Below are 16654 nucleotides of genomic sequence, written 5' to 3'. Positions count from 1 at the left end.
ACAGAGCAAGACTGAAAAAAAAAAAAAAAAAAAAAAAGAAAAGCGGCCCAAACTGTGTATAAAAGCAGCAGAGTGGAGCGGAGAAGACCACTAATATGAGTTACACATAAGTGCAAAATTGCCTAAAGAGAGCAAAGATGCGATTGGCCAATCACGCCCACCTTCTCTTGCAGCCTGTTGTGGTATGACTCGCCGGGGTTTTCTTCCAAGTTCGCTTCTTTCTTGTCTAAAATGGTGGGAGGTTTATCCCTGACGGCTTGACTATCCTTTCGTTCCTCCCTCCTGTGAAGACTCTTCTCCTTGTTACTGTTCCTGTGTTTATCTGCAATTTCGATGTAGGAAAAGAAAACGAAAAAGAAAGAAAAATCGGTGGTGGAGGGGTAACTCTATAGTGGCGACTGCTAAAACTGTTGAGGGATCTTCTTACACCTCTGTCTGTTTCTTCCCACTTACCCGTTCTGTGGTGGTCCCTAACTGCACCTCCGAGGGGGGCATCACCTTTCGAGTCCTGATATCAAAAAAAAAAAAAAAGCAACTTTCTGCACCCACATATATGTTGAAATACATGGGGCACACCACTTAACCGCTAACAACCATCGATGTAGAGTCGTGTGAACAAACTTACGTGACCAAATTGGCTGTGCAGGCTATCCAAACACAGGGCAAGATTTTTTTTTCGAAGATTCTTTAGCATAATCGAGTGGCTGTGCAGTTCCTCCTCCAGGTGGTTGATGTCGTCTTCGAGAATAATCCTGGACGGCTTGCATGAGCTGCATGGAGGGGGGAGGAATGAGTAAAGCGAACGAATCGGATGAATGAGTGGAGAGAACGAATCGGATGAATGAACGCATCACTCATAGACGCGAAGAAACACACATGGTGCTCTGCTTCTCCGCCGCGGCGATTGAGCAATCCCAAAGGACTCGCCATTGGGGATCGAAGTGGACGAACCAGTTGGGGTTGCTCCTGTCCGTGTCAAAGATGTGCGCCTTCACCTCCTTCATTTTTTTTCGCAGCTCGTTTATCTTAACCACGATGTGGTTTATCTGTGCGCGGAGTAGGGGAGGAGAGTCGTGCAAGCAGAATTGTCGAAGCAGAATTGTCGAAGCAGAGCTGTGAGCAACGGCCACCGTGGCCATGGAGGAAAGGCCTGTCTGTTTCGGCGCCGCCTCATGTGCACCACCGGTGGCGCAGAGGGACATTCCGCTACCTCCTCGAAATTCTCGTTGACGAGCTCCTCCAGGCTGGTCACGTAGAGCAGCTTCTCGTTTGGGGTCTGAGTAGGGAAGAGAAGCGGTAAGGAGAAGCGGTGGAGACAGTGAATGTTCTGTCATTATGCAACGGGGGGGCATGCCCCCGTCGGGTCTTCCCTCCTCCCCCCTCCCTACACTTACGTATTCCTTCTCCAATAGGAGGAACTTTATTCGCTGAAAAAGCTCATCGATGAGGTTCTTCAAATTCAGATAAAACACATTTATCGTTTGATGACCCTGAGGAAAGAAGGAAGATAGCCATGTGGTTGTTTCTCTCACTATGGTTTATATGTCCCATGGGGGTAAAACATTTGTGCATTGAAGTAGACACATAAATTTGCCGCTCTCCGAATGGGAAGGGGGTAAAAGCTACCTCTATGACGATGTTCTTCGTCTGCATGAAGACACTGTCTATGGCATCCGTGGAGACATCCCCTCTGCTCAGATTAAACAGAACCTCCCGATTAACATCCTTTTGATTTTTCAGCACTTTGATTTCTTGTCTGTATTTCTCATTTTCCTCATTCAGATTTACTATTTGTTTTGCAAGGATTTTTTTAATCCCATTTATGTCGTAACTCGAGAGGATTGCCTTCCCGAGGGCCTTCATCTGATTCCGGAGTTTTTCGTTTTCTTCTTCCAGCTGCTCGTTGGCCTGTTCGTAATTTACCTTTCGGAAGTTCACTGGGTCGTAGTGCACCTGCTTGTTCTTCGCGATGACTTCGCGCAGGCGGTTGCACTCGTTCTGCGGGGGGGGATAGGAAGCGATCACAGGTGGGAGGCCATTACAGGTTAGGGGGCAATCACACGGACCGCTTGTGACGTGACCGCTTGTGGCGTGATCGCTTCTGACGTAGCGTACTCTCCCAAAGGCACACTCGTCGCTACCTTGTAGAGCCGAGCCAAATCGCTCAAATTCCACTTCTCCGCGTTGAGAGATCGAATTCGGCTGGTGAGCCTTCCGATTTTGCAATTCAAAGTGTTAATCTGATCACTCAGGGGAGATCCAACGTCCGTCACTCTGCTGATCACTTCAGGGGAACACTCATTTATGTAGCTCCTAACATCATCATTGAATTGGTTTCTGTATATATCATCTGAGTTGCTTTGCTGCCCTATGACCACTCCGCTGTGGTGAGTTCCATGTGGAAGAGTCGACGCAAAGGCTTTTATAACTCGCTGGTCTCCTACCATCCCAGGGATGCAACCCCCCTGTGATGGGAAGCTATACGTTATTTCTTGCGTGCAGACAGGGGTGGAGGAGGTAGCATTCCTTGAGTGGGTCCTGACTGGAACTGATTTCTGTCTACCTAGAGAAAACTTATTTAAGGGGGATACAGACCCTTTCCTCTTGTTCTTTCCACCCTCTGATTGACGATGCAGCGATTTGGTTCGAATGAAGACGTTGCTGCTTAGGGGTCGCATCGTTGCGTTGCTCCGCGAGGAGAGGAGAAAGGGGGGTTCTCGTCTGTCAAGGGGATACTTCTTAGGTCCATTCATCAGACCGCTACCCCCCTTCGTCGACGCGTCAGGGTAAATCAATATCTCCGTCTTGTCCCCCCTCCACTGCTTCTTCCCCTGGAGCTGCTTATTCTTTACGGAGCTGTTGCAGAAGAAGTCTTTTTTCGCGGAGGTGGCTGCGGGTGGCACGTGGCAAGACTGCTTCGGGGGGTAGTGGGGCGACGGTTTAGGATGTGCGTCGGTGCTGATTCGTATCGCAGTGGCAGCGGGGGCTTCCGTCATGTCGTAGCTGGCGTAATGGTGGTGGCTGCTGTAGTTGGGCTCGATGCCATAGTCGGGTTGGACGCCATAATTCGGGTGACCGCTATGCTGGATGTGGCTTCCACAGTTCGGATGACCGCTACCCTGGAGGTGGCCACCATAATTTAGGTCACCGCTATTGTGGGGATCGCCGCTCCAATTCACATCGACTGCTTGACTGGCGATGGCTTGCTGGACCGCGTAATCACCCATGTCCACGGAGCCGACGCAGCTCGCCGAAGCCCCACTGCACACGCCCCCCGCGTCAACGAAGTGGAAGGCCATTTCATCGGGTCGTTTCAGCACACCCACCATTCCATCATTACCCCTTCCAACCACGTAGCCGTTGCTATCAACAATGAGCGGTTCCTGAGCAAGGTAAGGATCCATTCGGCCGTTGAGACTTTCCTGATGATACACGTGTTCTGCTTGTGACGAGTCAACATAGGTACCGCTGCTTTGCCTTCCCTCGTCCACAAAGCAAACACTTTTGTTACTCACGCTGTGCCTATTTCCTTCCTGTTGCGTCAGTCCCAGAGGGTCGTTTCTTTCGCAGGGGCCAGGGATTTGCCCTTCCGTCTGATACACGTAGAAGGTTTGTTCTGTCTCGGGGGTGATCTGCGTGGTGAGCTGCGAGGGAATTTGAGAAGCCATTTGCGGGACGATCTGCGGAGTGACCGGCGTGGCGATGGTTGCCGTTTTACCACTCATCACGCTGTGCTCCATTGGTACAGGACTAACGTGGGAGGGTCGATGCTTTCTCTGGAATACTATCCCTTGGCTACCGCTGTTCAGCGTAGTCCACTTCGCACCATTAGGGAGTCCCCCTGTGGGAGATTCTCCACCCAGATCGTCCTTCGCACTCCACAAGTTTTGTTCACGCATGGCCGAGCTTGAGCGTCCTCTACATTTGGGTTTTTCTTCGCCGCTGTGTTTAGTCTTAACTTCCCTCTTCGCCTCTTTACGCTCTTCCTCCACCTTATTCTGGATTCCCTGGAGAAGCGTTCTCGTCAGTCTGCTGAGTACGTGGCTGTCTGCGAGTTTCATAGTCACCGGTTTCTTTGCGTTTCCTCCCCCTTGATTGCTTTGTCTTTCTCTTCTCGAGGCGTCCATTCCGTCGGGCTTCCCCATTTGAACGTCACGTACTGATCCAGCCGTTTGGTCTCCCACCTCGTTATCGCAAAAGAATTCGGGAGTCTGCTCTACCAGGTGAGTGCTGCGCCGTCTCCGTTGTGTGTTGCTTTGCTCTGCGCAGAATGGAGCAGCAAAGTTGGTAGTCCCTCCGGCTTGCACTTCGACCGCGTTTGCCTCTTCCCCATTTACGTCAATTTTCTTAAGTTTCACTGGGCACGAAGACGCTTTGCGCATGTTTTTAAGGGACGTCCGCGAACTCCTCTTATTGTCGCTCCATTGGTTCAGGAGATCCGCGTTATCTTCCGTGATGGTTCCCCTGCTGTAGTGATGCAGGTTGTTCGCGTCTGCCTGGGCCATTTTGCATTAACCCGTGTAAGCGTCGCCCGTGAGAAAGACTCCAGAGAAAGACTCCCTAGTAACACTCGTGTATGTCACCTGCAACTGTTGCACACAAAGGGGAAGTCAGGGTGACAACTTCCCAAGTTGTTGCAAAACGCCTGAACAGTCAGGTAAAAATTGCTAAAAAAAAAAAAAAAACGGAAAGGGAAATCCCCACGATGAGACTTCCTCTGTAGGAAAAAAAACGGACAATCACTTGAGGTGGTAAAAAAAAGGGAAAAAAAGGCAAACGGGATTACTTCAAAGGGGAAAAAACTTTCGCATGAAAATTCGTACCAGGCGGACGCAGACGCATAAGCAGACGCATACGCAGACGCGCACACCGAACAACCGCCCAAGAGGAGAGCACCCACAACACACATTAGTTGGCCTGCCCTTCGAGCGAGGGGGGGAGGAATACGCCCGTGCATACGGCCCCTCGTGTGCACACACAACGCTTGGGGGAAGCGGCACCGTCCAGATGGCGACCGTTTGCGCCCATCGTCCGACGCTACTTCGCTGGCACATATTTACACTCACTTAATCGTATTTGTATTTTTTGCCCTTTTTGCATTTTTTACATTTGTTTACTCATCATTTACCAGGGAGTCATCCTCAGAGACACTCGGGAAGGGGGGTATACAGTGCTGCTATGCATACATACACAGACGTGGGTACGTGTGTGGCTTCTCCCCCCCTGTTTGCGAAAAAATAATTGCGAACTTTGCACTCGCTCTCCCGTTTTCCAGCGAAGTTTTTTTACAAATGTGTAAAAATTAATTTATTAACAATTACAAAAAAAAAAAAGGAAAGAAAAGAAAAAGAAAGAAAATGCCCTTGATAAATGGAGAGGGGTAATACATATGGACATGAGCACACCAAAGCGCAGGCGAAGACGCAGGCGGACGCATTCAGTTATACTCTTGCGCGGGAGCAAACACATGGAGGCGTCAGACCGGGACATATGTCCTCCGTGTGTCACGCGCCAATCACGATTCGCTTTGGGGGGAAAATTAAAAAAAAAGTTGCCATTGTTGCGTTGCGTCATACTTGGTGGCTTAAAACAAACAAAAAGTGGAATCAGGGAGTTGTAGCTGCGGCGGTATGTGGTGAGGCACACACGCGGGGCATAAGTTTGACCTTACGAGGGAGTAAAACCAGCCCCATTATGCTAGCACAGCTTTACTAGGGGGGAAACGTAACCCTTTCTGCATATGCACCCAATCCTGTCTGGCAAATCTGGTGTGATCGTTGGGCCTTCCCCCCACGACGTCATCCCTGAGTGGTCGACTACACTGGTTGTGCTGCTGCTGCCAAGGCTTCTGACATTGCCATCGCTTCTGACATTGCCGATGTTGCAGATCGTGATGACGACTGTGGTGGAAGGACGAGGGAAGAGACGGCGCCTTCACTGCATCGACTTCTGGAGCATCTTTAACTTCTGCTTCTCCTTCTGCTTAATTTTGTCCTGCTGCTTTTTTTTTATATTTTCCTCTCTCTCCACGATGGCAATGATGTCGTCGATTTTTTCTCGTTTCTTTTTTTTCTTCGACGTCATGCTGAGGAGCATTTTTAATTTCTCGTTCACCGCGAGGGGCTAAGAGGCGGAAGGAAGGGGAAAGGGGAGAAGAGGAAAATGGGGGAAAATGTCAGGTGCAATGCGAGGGGAAATGCTCGCATGTTGGGAGTCCCTCTCACAAGGGCGACTTCACCAAGGGGGGGAAGCTAACTGAGTTGGCTGGGCAGACCACTGTGTTAAAATGGGCACGCCGCTTCACCACTTGTGCGCTCCTCCACTTACGGTTATCTCCTTGGGATGGTACGTGCCTGCCTCGCCGTTGGCGATCGCGTGGCAGACCGCTTTGGCCCCCTGGTCCGCCGCGTCTCCAGGGGCAACCATACCCAGATCCTCCCTCTTAAGTGACTCGTTCAGTTCTTCCTGCTTCTTCTTTTCCTTTTTCTTCTTGTCTTTTTTTTTCTTCTTCTCCTTTTTCTTTAGCTTGTCTTCATTATCCCCCTCGCCTTGGTTCTCCACCGCTGGGCCATTTGCATCTGCACCAGTGGGCGTAGCCCCTCCTCCTCCACCGCCACTTCCTGTCACAGTAATCTCCACCGACTCAGCTCCATTCGGGACTTCCTCCCCATCCTGCACTTCCTTTTCCACGCTGGGGTTATATGTGCTTGTGAATTCAAGTAGAATATTTTCCAGTTTATTTTTTTCTCTTTCCCTTTTGTATTTTTTTTTTCTCTCGATTTGTTTTTGTTTAGTTAGGTTATTAACTCCATTAGCACTTCCATTTTGCTTCTTCTTCGCATTAGGAGTGCTAGACGATTTGTTGTTCTTTGTTTCCTTTTCGGTGGCGTTTGGTTTGGCGGCTTCGTCCGCGTCCTCCTTGTCTCCCTCACTACTGTCATCACTGTATTCGTCGTCTTTTTTTTTTTTTTTCGTTTTTTTTTTTTTCTTCTCCTTGTTGTCATTTGCTCCGTTCTTCTCCTGATCATTCAGTTTCTCCACCTCGTAAAAGAACTCGTCATACTCGTCCATCATGTCGGCCCAGGAGGAGTACTTGCTGATCTGGGGGACGATCAACCGGGGGCAAAAGGGGTGTGAGGAGGAGAAGAAGCATGAAAAGACGCATCAAAAAAAGGCATTAACAAAATGCATCAGAAAAACGCACGAATAAATGCATGAAACAAATGCAGTGGCCCCAGGCAGGGGGATTGCACCACCCCGCGAGATCCACCAACTCTCCGCCGCACTCACATCGAAGGAAAATGTGCTGGCGTCCTTCTTCTCATTCTCCTTCTCATTCTCCTTCTTCTGCTGGCTCTCCTTCAGCTGCTTCGTCTTCCTCTTTATCTTATCCTCCTGTCGGAGGATCTGAAATATGTTGTTCCTGGCGTTCATTTTGGAGCCTCTTCCAGTTGCTCACGAGGTAGGGCGGGGATACAACTATATCGCACCACTTTGGTACGTGCTTGGTACAGTGTGCTTGTTTCTCTATATATGTAAAAGGATGTAGAGACGCTCAGCGTGTTCCCCTTCCTACTCTGCTGAAGGGAGTATACGCCTGCACGTCGCCAGGAAGTACGTCCACCTTTACACAGCTCCCTTAGCTTGGCGCTGACGGGGGATGTTCACCCCTCGGCCTTCACTTCCGACGTAGGAGAGTGCAACGTTTCACGTATCTTCCAGCGCCCAGCATGCACGCCGGAAGGCTATACCCAAACGGTTCACTTAAAACGATGCAAAGGAAAGCGCTTCAATTCGCCCACAAATAACTGGTAACGCTCTGCCAACGGCAAGGGAGAGCAACACATATGCCTAACTGAATTGGCTACCCAGCGGAGAGGCGCACAAGAGAACCTCACAGGAGAACCTTACACGCATATGTATCGCCGTATGGGTAGGTGAACTCAATGGAAGGCCCAGGCAGGGTCATCAAAACTGATTAGGAAAGTTAGAAACGCAAAGGGGCAGGCAAAGGAGAAACAAAATTGCAAGCAAAGGAGAGGGAAAGAAAGGGTTGTTCCTTTTCTTCTAACAGTGTGGAGTACACGTTTGTACAATTTCGTGGCCAAGGCTTGAAAGGAAAAAAAAAAAAAAAAAAAGAAGCCTAGTGAAGCGAAGCGAAGTGATGTGAAGAATAGGGAAAGAAGCAACACTATCATCAAAGCTGCGATGCTATAGCGATAAAATGAAAAAAAAGCTGTACTGCCATCCAGCTCGCAGCTTCAAAAAAGCGGCGTGCGCAGTGTATTGCGTAAACTAATGGGTTATTTTATGCCCCTGTGCCCATTAACCTCGCGAGGGTGATATGATGGCTCAACGGGTGGGGAGCATGCTCTTTCGGGGGTAGTGCTTCATAAATGCCTCGGTTCCTCACGCTGCCTCAAACGTTTGTTCGGTTGAACGTTTCAACCCTTTGCTGTTTTTACCCCGCGCATTGCCACAAATACCACCCCACCGTTGCCCCCACACATCATTTCCCTATTTTAGCGTCTATCTGGTGGGACAAAGATTTCAATCCTTTTTTTTTCCTTTGCCGGGAAGTGTGAGCTGAACGTGGGTCCCATACCCTCACTCAATTAGCTACTTATTTATTTTATTTATTTCTCTTTTTTTGTAAATACATCTTTCCCGCAGCGCAATGGATATCGGGTAGGTAACTGCAAAGGGGGAAAATAGCCGCTCTGCGCCGGAGAAAGCAAAAGAAAGTATACTGTGAGGAAAAACCCAAAGGGAAGAAAATCAGTTGGGTCACTGCCGCCCTAGTGTGTAATCCATTCACTCACCTCCTTCTTTGAGCATCACCGTGTAATTGGCAAGGAAGGTTTTTCTCTTCATTATTTCACCTCATCGTTACATGTGAGGAGTGCCGACCCTCCCCTGCTCCTACTCCGTTGGGGGGCTCGCTGTCTGGGTGGCTTCCCCCCTCCCACGAAATGGATTACCTCTGTGAAGGAGTCGTTGTAAGGATGTAAAAGAAGTAGCAAAATGCTCACTCGAAAAATGGTCACTCGAAAAATGGCAACTCGCGAAGGCGCATTGGTGTCCACTTCTCTTCAGGCGATTCGGAATCACCATTGCCCCGTCCTCACGTGTACGTACAGTGGGCACACTTAACCACATCTTAGAAGGTGGAGGTTAAACACGCCCCGCGTTCTTAATGACCCTTTGTCAAGTTTCCACTTGAGGAAAGAAAAAAGTCAAAGGAATGCATTTCAACAAAAGTATTTATTTATTTTTTTTTTGTCCCTTCCCTTGTCTGTGAATGTGAAGTCAATTGTTTCCCCAGTTTACACCCCCCTAAAAGGTTGTCTGTTCCTGTAGCTACTTGTACCACTCTGTGTGTGCTCTACTTTTCACACCATTTGGATCCCCTCTTCTCTTGTCCCTCTTTAATTTCCCCCCGCTCAACCATGAACGCTCATACACTTAAAGAGAGCGACATTAATGACATGATTTTGGACCTCATGAAGAACAAGAAGAGGGGTACCGTGGCGAGGAAGAAGAAAACGAAGAAAAGCCCCTCAAAGGGCAGCTTAACCAAGGAAGAAATAAAGAGGTTGGGCGAGGAACAAATGGAGAGGAAAAACAACAGACATGGGCGGAAAAGGCTATGTGTGCACTGTAAAGGTGCTGACCTGTTCAGGTGATTTATTTATTTTATTTTTTTCTTAACTTTCCCACTGCTCTACCGCCCTACCGCTCCTCCACTTCAGCAATGGCGTGGCCACGTTCAAACAACAAGAGCAAATATACAGGGACGAGGAGGCGCACACGCTGCAGTACATAAGAGGCGAGGCTGCGAGCAAAGAGAAGGAGGTACTCCCTGTTGTTGTGTGCCACCTTCTGGGGGGCGGGCCCGTCCAATGAAACGATCCGCGCACGGCAGTGAAGGTGCACATGTAGAGTTGCTTATCTGCTTATCCGCCCATCCGCTTATCTCCTCCTCGGCGGCGCTCCCCCCAACAGCTAAACGACTACTATCTGTACTGCCAAAAGTTTAAAAATGAATACAAGACGAATTTCAACGAAGTCCTGAAGCAGTCGGAGGTAATCCTTTCCGCGTCGTGTCCATCCCGTTTGGATGCTCCCAGCACCTCCGAGAGATACCAACGGAGAATCGCTTCACCATCCCTTCCTCCCAACTCACCGCAGGAAATGCGAAAGGAACTTTCGAACCTCCGCAGTGAGTACCTGGATCTCAAGTTACTCCTAGGTGTGTAAAAAGGAAAAAAAAAAAAATTGCGAGGCATTCTCAAAAAAAAGAGATAGCTTCTTACAGAGGGATGCGTTGCGAACGGCTTGCTAGTCCCCCTATAACCGCCCCCTCCCCCCCTACCGCAGAGGACCAAAGAAAAATGGAGCTCAACGGCATGTTCAATTTTTACCAAAAAAAACTGCAGGACATCAAAGCCCACTGCATCAGCCAGACGTTCTGCGACGAAAATTTGAAAAATATCGTCCACGAAATTTTGAGGGTCATCCATTAGGAGGTGGTCACGGGGTTCTCATCAGACTAATCCGGTCCTGAAGTTAATCCTAATGCTAATCATATTGTCCATTTAACTTGCTTCTTCTTTTACTTTTCCCTTTTTCTTTCGCCTTTTCGTCGCGCTCTTAAATGTCTACAGTGTGGGATGCATCAGCCACCCATCGACCACCCATCGGCCCCCTCTCAGCCGTCCCACATCTCGTCGTACACCCCGCGCCGAGCCTGCCCAAAGAGTTGCACAAAAATGATGTTCTGCCCATCGGACACAAATCGAGAAACTAACTTAAACTTCAGCTTCGTCCTTTCTTTATAATTCTCCTGGGCAAATACGAAGGCATTTAAAATTTGAGAGCGAAGAAGTATTTTCTCCAATTTTTTTTTTTTTTTTTTCCTCCACATTTACTATGCTTGTAATGATAACACAGTTTTCGCTGATACTGCTTAGTTTGAGGAAGTCCATGCATAGGAATTTTATCATCCTCGACAGGGCGATATTATCTCCTCTGTTTTGAAGTAGCCCATCGCTGCAGAACAACGCCTTCAGTTCGGGTGTGCCAAGCGCGCTGAAATGGGAAGCAGCATCCCCCAGTGGAGGAGACTCTCCTCCACTTTTCCCCACTCCTCCTTTGCCACGTCGAACCGATTTGTCCACCGCTTCTCCGGACAAAGGGATGTTTCCTCCCACCTGCACATCCTGCGCATCCTCCTCATCAACACAACGGGGTATGGTCAGGAAGAGTCTCTTCAAATTTGCATTAGCTTGTTTTATGTGATCCTTACTATCGTCAACCCCAAGGAGGAACACTCGGTCGGTGAACCTCCCCGGAGTCATGTTCACTTCATTTAAAGCATCGAAAAAGGAAGAAGGGGAGTGCATAGGAAATGAAACAATGGGGTAGTTAATACTGGGGGAGCCACAAGGGGCAGTCATTAAAATGGAAAATGCTTCCAAGATAATGCTGCCATCATTACAGAAGGGATCCACAAAATAGAGGTCTTTCCCCCCATTGGTGTAATTAAAAATGTTTATTTTGAACAACGCAGAAGCTATGATTGTGCTTTTTAATGAGCTCTCACTTTTCTGTGCAATGTAGAGACGTCTGTTTAGGTCATTACTTATGTTTACACTAATCTTCAATTCGTTGTAACGGAAAAGGACATGTATTTTTAGCGGCTGGAGAGAGCACGGAGTCAGCTTCTTCTTCTTCAAAAGGATATTTTCATCTCCATTTTTTTCTATATACACTTGTTGCTGCTTTTTAATCACATTTAGGATGATGTTTTTGATCATGCATGTGTGGAAAAGCCTTGACTTTATTGTCTTCACATTTATTTGTGGCTCCGTGAAGACACTGCTGAAGGGGATGTACGCAGACCAGTTAATGTTCCTCACATCATTTATGAAATTACTCTCGTATGCGCAGTACGAGTTGTGTAAGATCAATCGGATTTGTTCCACTGTTCGACTGGTTAGTAGCAATTTGTAAATATATTTCAAATTAGACTCCACTTCAATGCTGTTTTCGCTAACCACGTGGGGATATTTCGCGTCATACGTTTTCTCCAGCGACAGGACGTTGTCGTTCTTGTACGGCACGACGCATACATATTTGTGCAGCTCCCCCGCGCCTTCGTCCGTGCAATGTGCCATACGGGGGCTGCCACGGACGCTGCCACGGACGCTGCCAGTTCCGCCGCTACTGTAGAGGCGCTTCTTCGTCCCCCCTTTCGAATGTACAAGACTGCTGCGCCAACTGGGTTTCAGTCGTGGGGGAAGTCTCACCATATTGTCGTTTTACCCACAAGGTGTTTCATTTTGGCTAGCTTTTTTTTTTTTTTTTCAAAAAAGATATGAACAGGTCAGGCAAAATGTCAAAAAAGGGGAAGAAGAAGAAGAAGAAGAAGGAAAAAAAAAAAAAAAAAGTAATCACCCTGTCAGTGCACAATCTCGAAATGGCTACTCACCGTTACTGTCCTTCCTCCGCGTTTCTAGGGGGGGGAAATAAGTCAACTCGGCTAGGCATCCACTTGTGGGGAAAACCAAAACTCCGTTCTGACAGCCTCGATTTGAATGAAGAAACAGATTCACACTGTTTTGGCAAGCGGTCCACCCTCCTGTGAAAAGGTGTGGTGTTCATATACCTCCCTGTGTTGCATGTCGCGGAAAACAACGTTGCACCAGAGCGTGAAGCTGTTTTTTCCGTGGTTTTGAATTTTCCCAAGTGGAGGTTCACCCCGGGGGGGGAAAGGTGGCGACTGCGATGAGCAGGAGGGAGGTCGGTCAAAACAGGTGCTAGCAGCGTCCCGCCGAGTGAACACTTTCCACCGTGCTTTACCACTTTCCAGTCCACTTCATCACTTCCCACTTCATCACTTCCCAATTCATCACTTCCCACTTCATCCCTTTCACCCCCTTCCACAACTTCGCACATCTACTCTTCCCATGGAAGTGGTAATCAAGAGGCCCTACATTGAAGTATTCGAAAGGATACTGAAGCTCTTCACATCAGTGAGCGAACATCTGCACCTCCGACTCACACGCAGCAAGCTGGAACTCATCGGATCCAACAGCTTAACGAACGAGTTGATAATCCACGTGGACAAGAAGTTCTTCTCCCTGGGAAATGTGAACTGTGATGAGAAGAGCGCCAGTGGGTCTCTTAGCTCGAAAGACTTATACCACTGTCTGTTTAGCTACCAAATAACGAGAATGTTGAGGAGTGATGGGAGTGTCCACTTGGGGAACCACGAAACGGGTGAGCGGGGTAGGCTGGCGGTGGCCTCGGGAGGGGAAACTGCCCACAGCGAGGGCAAACTCGGCAGCGATGTTGTTGGTGGTAGCGGCGATGCCTCCGATAACCGCGGTTGCGGTGCCGCGAAGGTGTCCAAACTGATTCTCAAGTTTAATGAGAAGAATGGCACACTGGAGGTGGTCGTGAAGTTTAAGAAGCGCAACACGCACTGCAGCGCGGTACTCAAACTGAGGCCCTTCTCCAACCCACTAAAAAGTTACGTCTACAGGAATGAATCCATTATACAAGTAGAACCCACTCTCTTTTTGATAAACCTGAAGGATCTAGCCAACGAAAGAAACGTCTTTCTAAAAAACACAGATGACTCCATTGTCCTCAGTGCCATAGAAACTTCCGATTTCAGTCTGAACAGGGAAAAAATCAAAAGAGAGCATTTCTTTTACAACAATAAGAAGATATCCATCCCCTCATGTAAGACAAAGTACTTCTTCAAAAACACGAAGTTTGAGGATCACAGTTTGGCACTTCCTCTCACTGACTTAAAACTCATTTTTAAGTTCTGCTCCGACTTGAATCTCTTGTGTTTATTTGCCACCAAAAATTTTAAGGAGAATGTGGTCATCTGCTTCGGGGGGATTATTTCACGCATTCTGGAGAAAAATAGGAGGAGGATTCTCTCCCAAAGGAGGTGCAGCAGGGGGGGAGGTCCACAGTTCATGCAACAGGTGCGGCAGATGGGGAAGACCCATTGGGGGGAAGAAACTCCAAAGATAGGGCAAAACATCAGAATGCACCACGCCAGCCTCTACTCGAAGAATCCCTCCCCATACAGAACTGCTCACTCACAAGGGCAAGAGGAAGAAGGACCCAAATCGTGCGTCTTCTACCTCTCCGATGAGAACAACTCAAGTGATGAAGACGACTCGGATGTGGATGAAATGGATCAGCCGGGCCTTTATTTTTCCCCTTCACATGATCAGGCGGATTGGTGCAACGATAATGAGATTCATTACAGTGAGGGGTATTATAACGACATCCATTATAATGACATCATAACGGGGCGAATCCATTTCACGTCCTACTTCAACATATCCTGCAATTTTAATGACTACAATTTTAAGGAGTACAATTTTAGCGGAGACGACCTGCTTAGGAGTCACTTCGGAGCGCCCTCTTCACGCGAGGTGAAAGGGGTAGACATACCGTATGGCACGGGGGAAGGGGAACAACGGAACCGCCCCCAGAGAGAGCGCACACATGAGCGATGCGAAGTGATCACCGGTGAAAACAACCCAGAGAAGATGCCAACAAAGCATTCAGAAAAGAGAATTAACCAAACGTGCAACATAAAGTGCGAGAAACAGGAACGCATGAATAAGTCAAACAAAAGGGGTGATCCCAATGAGGAGGACTCACCTCATGTAAATAAATGCAGAAAAAAGGAACCAGTGGAGGAAGGATCCTATCCTGATCTCAGAGAAGAGAAAGAAACATACACCAAGAAGGATACTCGCACGATCGAACCCCCTAGTGAGGAGCTAAATTATGATCGGTTCATAAGAGGAAACAGAAAAGAGGTAGAAAGCTACTTCACAATGGAGTTAAAGATAAAGGAACTCGAAAGGACTCTCGACATGGTAGACAAAATGGAACAGCTCAACCAGAGGAGTGGGATTAGGTCGAGAGGTGGAAGTCGTGACGCAGCGTCTTCTTTCGCTGACCGAATGGATGAAAGGATGGAAAAAAAAAAAAAAACAATCAAAGCGGGGTGTTTTCTTTCCAATTCGCGTGAAGCGAATAAAAGGGGAAAGAAGTCGAGAAAGAACTTGAGGAAGACATCGAAGGGGGGGTATCCACCATCCTGTTACAGTGCATCCGCAGAAGCAGACAGCCGCACCAGTTGTGATTCCCGCTCGGATGAGTGCAACTCCTTCGATTGTGACAACTTCTACTCAGTAAGTGACGGAGGGGACTCACCCTCCACTCCATCGCCACAGATTAAACAGGACGAAGGACGCGATGGCTACTTCGACAACGTTTACTCCAAGTACCACTGGTGTGACAATTTAAGTGATTTTAAGAGGAGGCTCTGCGAGAGTGGCGACCAGGTCGGGGATGGGTGGTACGTAGCACGTCCGAGTTGCAATCAGGGAAGGGGTGCTGAAAAGCGGCTTCCCCGACGTGCCTCCAGGAGTTCGCATTATAGGCGGTTAAGCACGGACACATATGGGGGAGTGTAAGGAGCAGTGTAGCGGGGAGTGTACGGAGGAGGCCCATCCGTACAGACTAAAACAGGACGGATGATTTCATTGCCGCAGAGATGGAGCGCCAAGGAGGAGGCTCCCGTGGATGTCCAAGTAAGCACAAGGTGTGGGAAGACACCACCGGGGAGGACCATCATGATGATCGTCATTTTTTTTTTTCTTGTAAACGTGGAGAAGCGTTTTACCTGACTTGTTCATAGCAGTTTGAAAAGGGGACCTGGTGCGGCGGGTGATCTGTTAAGCGGTGGCTACCGTGAGGGTCATCCAGACGGCTTCGCAGACAGCTTCGGAGGCAGCTTCCAAGGCAGCTTCCCAGGCAGCTTTCCGCACATCTTCCTGCCCCGTTCTTTCCGACCCCGTCGTCGCCAACCCCGTTACCGCCTCCCCTGGGGAAGACCCGCCAGAGGCGCAGCGTCTCGTCGGGCGAGCCCGTGACGATGGATTCGCCCTCCGGACTGAGCGCGCCATACAGCACACGCAGCGCGTGCCCGCTGAGCGCCGACACCTTTCGCAGCCGCGGGTATTTCCACACAACCACCTGCCCGAGTGAGTAGCTGTGGGTGGAGACAAACTCGTCCGTGTGCTTGGCCCAGAAGAGATTAGAAACCTGCGAACTTGTAGGCAGTTCATTAAGACACTCTCCCGTGGCGGTGTCCCAGAAGAAAATCTTTTTGTCAGCAGACCCTCCCCCAGTAGCGAGCAAGTTGTGTTTGTGGGGAGACCAACTGATGGCCTTCACTGCAGCGGTATGTTTCGTAAGCTGAAATAGAGGGACACATTTTCGCCATTCCCAGATGTACACAGAGTTGTCATTGCCCCCGGAAGCCAACTGCTTCGTCTTATAATTCCATTGAAGCCCACACACTTCCGAAGTATGATTAGTTAGCTGTGCGTAACTACTCTCCTTGCATCTGATGTCGGAGGAGACAATCTTGTTGTCCCTACTTCCCGTGGTTAACGTGTTGTAGTGCCATCCCACTGCTCCTACTCTTCGTTTGTGATTCTTGTACTTTCTTATCTTCACCTCTTTTTCCAGATCCCAAATTTGGACGACCCCGTTTGACAATCCAACTGCTAAGTAGTTGCCAAAATAGTTCCACCTTAATGAT

At 48.8% G+C, this 16654-nt stretch overlaps 6 protein-coding genes across 6 annotated transcripts in view; 2 read left to right on the top strand and 4 right to left on the bottom strand.

Annotated features, from left to right (window-relative positions):
* Positions 1 to 4505, bottom strand: part of C922_03420 (hypothetical protein) — a gene marked incomplete at both ends in the record, with an annotated part of 7740 nt that extends 3235 nt beyond the window's left edge. The window contains 8 exons of the mRNA XM_008819012.1: positions 162 to 322; positions 454 to 508; positions 626 to 770; positions 952 to 1046; positions 1211 to 1276; positions 1395 to 1490; positions 1627 to 1998; positions 2142 to 4505. Of these exons, the coding sequence (XP_008817234.1) occupies positions 162 to 322; positions 454 to 508; positions 626 to 770; positions 952 to 1046; positions 1211 to 1276; positions 1395 to 1490; positions 1627 to 1998; positions 2142 to 4505 (3354 nt within the window). The remainder of the gene's footprint in view (positions 1 to 161; positions 323 to 453; positions 509 to 625; positions 771 to 951; positions 1047 to 1210; positions 1277 to 1394; positions 1491 to 1626; positions 1999 to 2141) is intronic.
* A 1429-nt stretch (positions 4506 to 5934) lies between these two features.
* C922_03419 (hypothetical protein) lies at positions 5935 to 7434 on the bottom strand (the record flags this gene model as incomplete). The annotated part of the gene is made up of 3 exons (XM_008819011.1): positions 5935 to 6123; positions 6328 to 7101; positions 7291 to 7434. 3 exons carry the CDS (start codon positions 7432 to 7434, stop codon positions 5935 to 5937), a joined length of 1107 nt encoding a protein of 368 aa, XP_008817233.1.
* Positions 7435 to 9449: 2015 nt separating this feature from the next.
* On the top strand, positions 9450 to 10526 carry C922_03418 (hypothetical protein; the record flags this gene model as incomplete). Its single annotated transcript, XM_008819010.1, has 5 exons — positions 9450 to 9682; positions 9753 to 9855; positions 10006 to 10086; positions 10192 to 10252; positions 10381 to 10526. The coding sequence occupies 5 exons, from the start codon at positions 9450 to 9452 to the stop codon at positions 10524 to 10526; spliced, it is 624 nt and encodes a 207-aa protein (XP_008817232.1).
* A 185-nt stretch (positions 10527 to 10711) lies between these two features.
* On the bottom strand, positions 10712 to 12314 carry C922_03417 (hypothetical protein; the record flags this gene model as incomplete). Its single annotated transcript, XM_008819009.1, has 2 exons — positions 10712 to 10846; positions 10932 to 12314. The coding sequence occupies 2 exons, from the start codon at positions 12312 to 12314 to the stop codon at positions 10712 to 10714; spliced, it is 1518 nt and encodes a 505-aa protein (XP_008817231.1).
* A 657-nt stretch (positions 12315 to 12971) lies between these two features.
* Positions 12972 to 15521, top strand: C922_03416 (hypothetical protein; the record flags this gene model as incomplete). Its single annotated transcript, XM_008819008.1, has 1 exon — positions 12972 to 15521. One exon carries the CDS (start codon positions 12972 to 12974, stop codon positions 15519 to 15521), a length of 2550 nt encoding a protein of 849 aa, XP_008817230.1.
* Positions 15522 to 15726: 205 nt separating this feature from the next.
* Positions 15727 to 16654, bottom strand: part of C922_03415 (cell division cycle 20-like protein 1, cofactor-APC complex) — a gene marked incomplete at both ends in the record, with an annotated part of 2080 nt that continues 1152 nt past the window's right edge. Inside the window, one exon of the mRNA XM_008819007.1 lies at positions 15727 to 16645. Coding sequence (XP_008817229.1) covers positions 15727 to 16645 — 919 coding nt within the window. The remainder of the gene's footprint in view (positions 16646 to 16654) is intronic.

Source organism: Plasmodium inui (genome assembly GCF_000524495.1).
Source record: "Plasmodium inui San Antonio 1 unplaced genomic scaffold supercont1.14, whole genome shotgun sequence".
Classification (NCBI taxonomy): domain Eukaryota; phylum Apicomplexa; class Aconoidasida; order Haemosporida; family Plasmodiidae; genus Plasmodium; species Plasmodium inui.
This window is presented reverse-complemented; position numbering and strand designations above follow the sequence as displayed.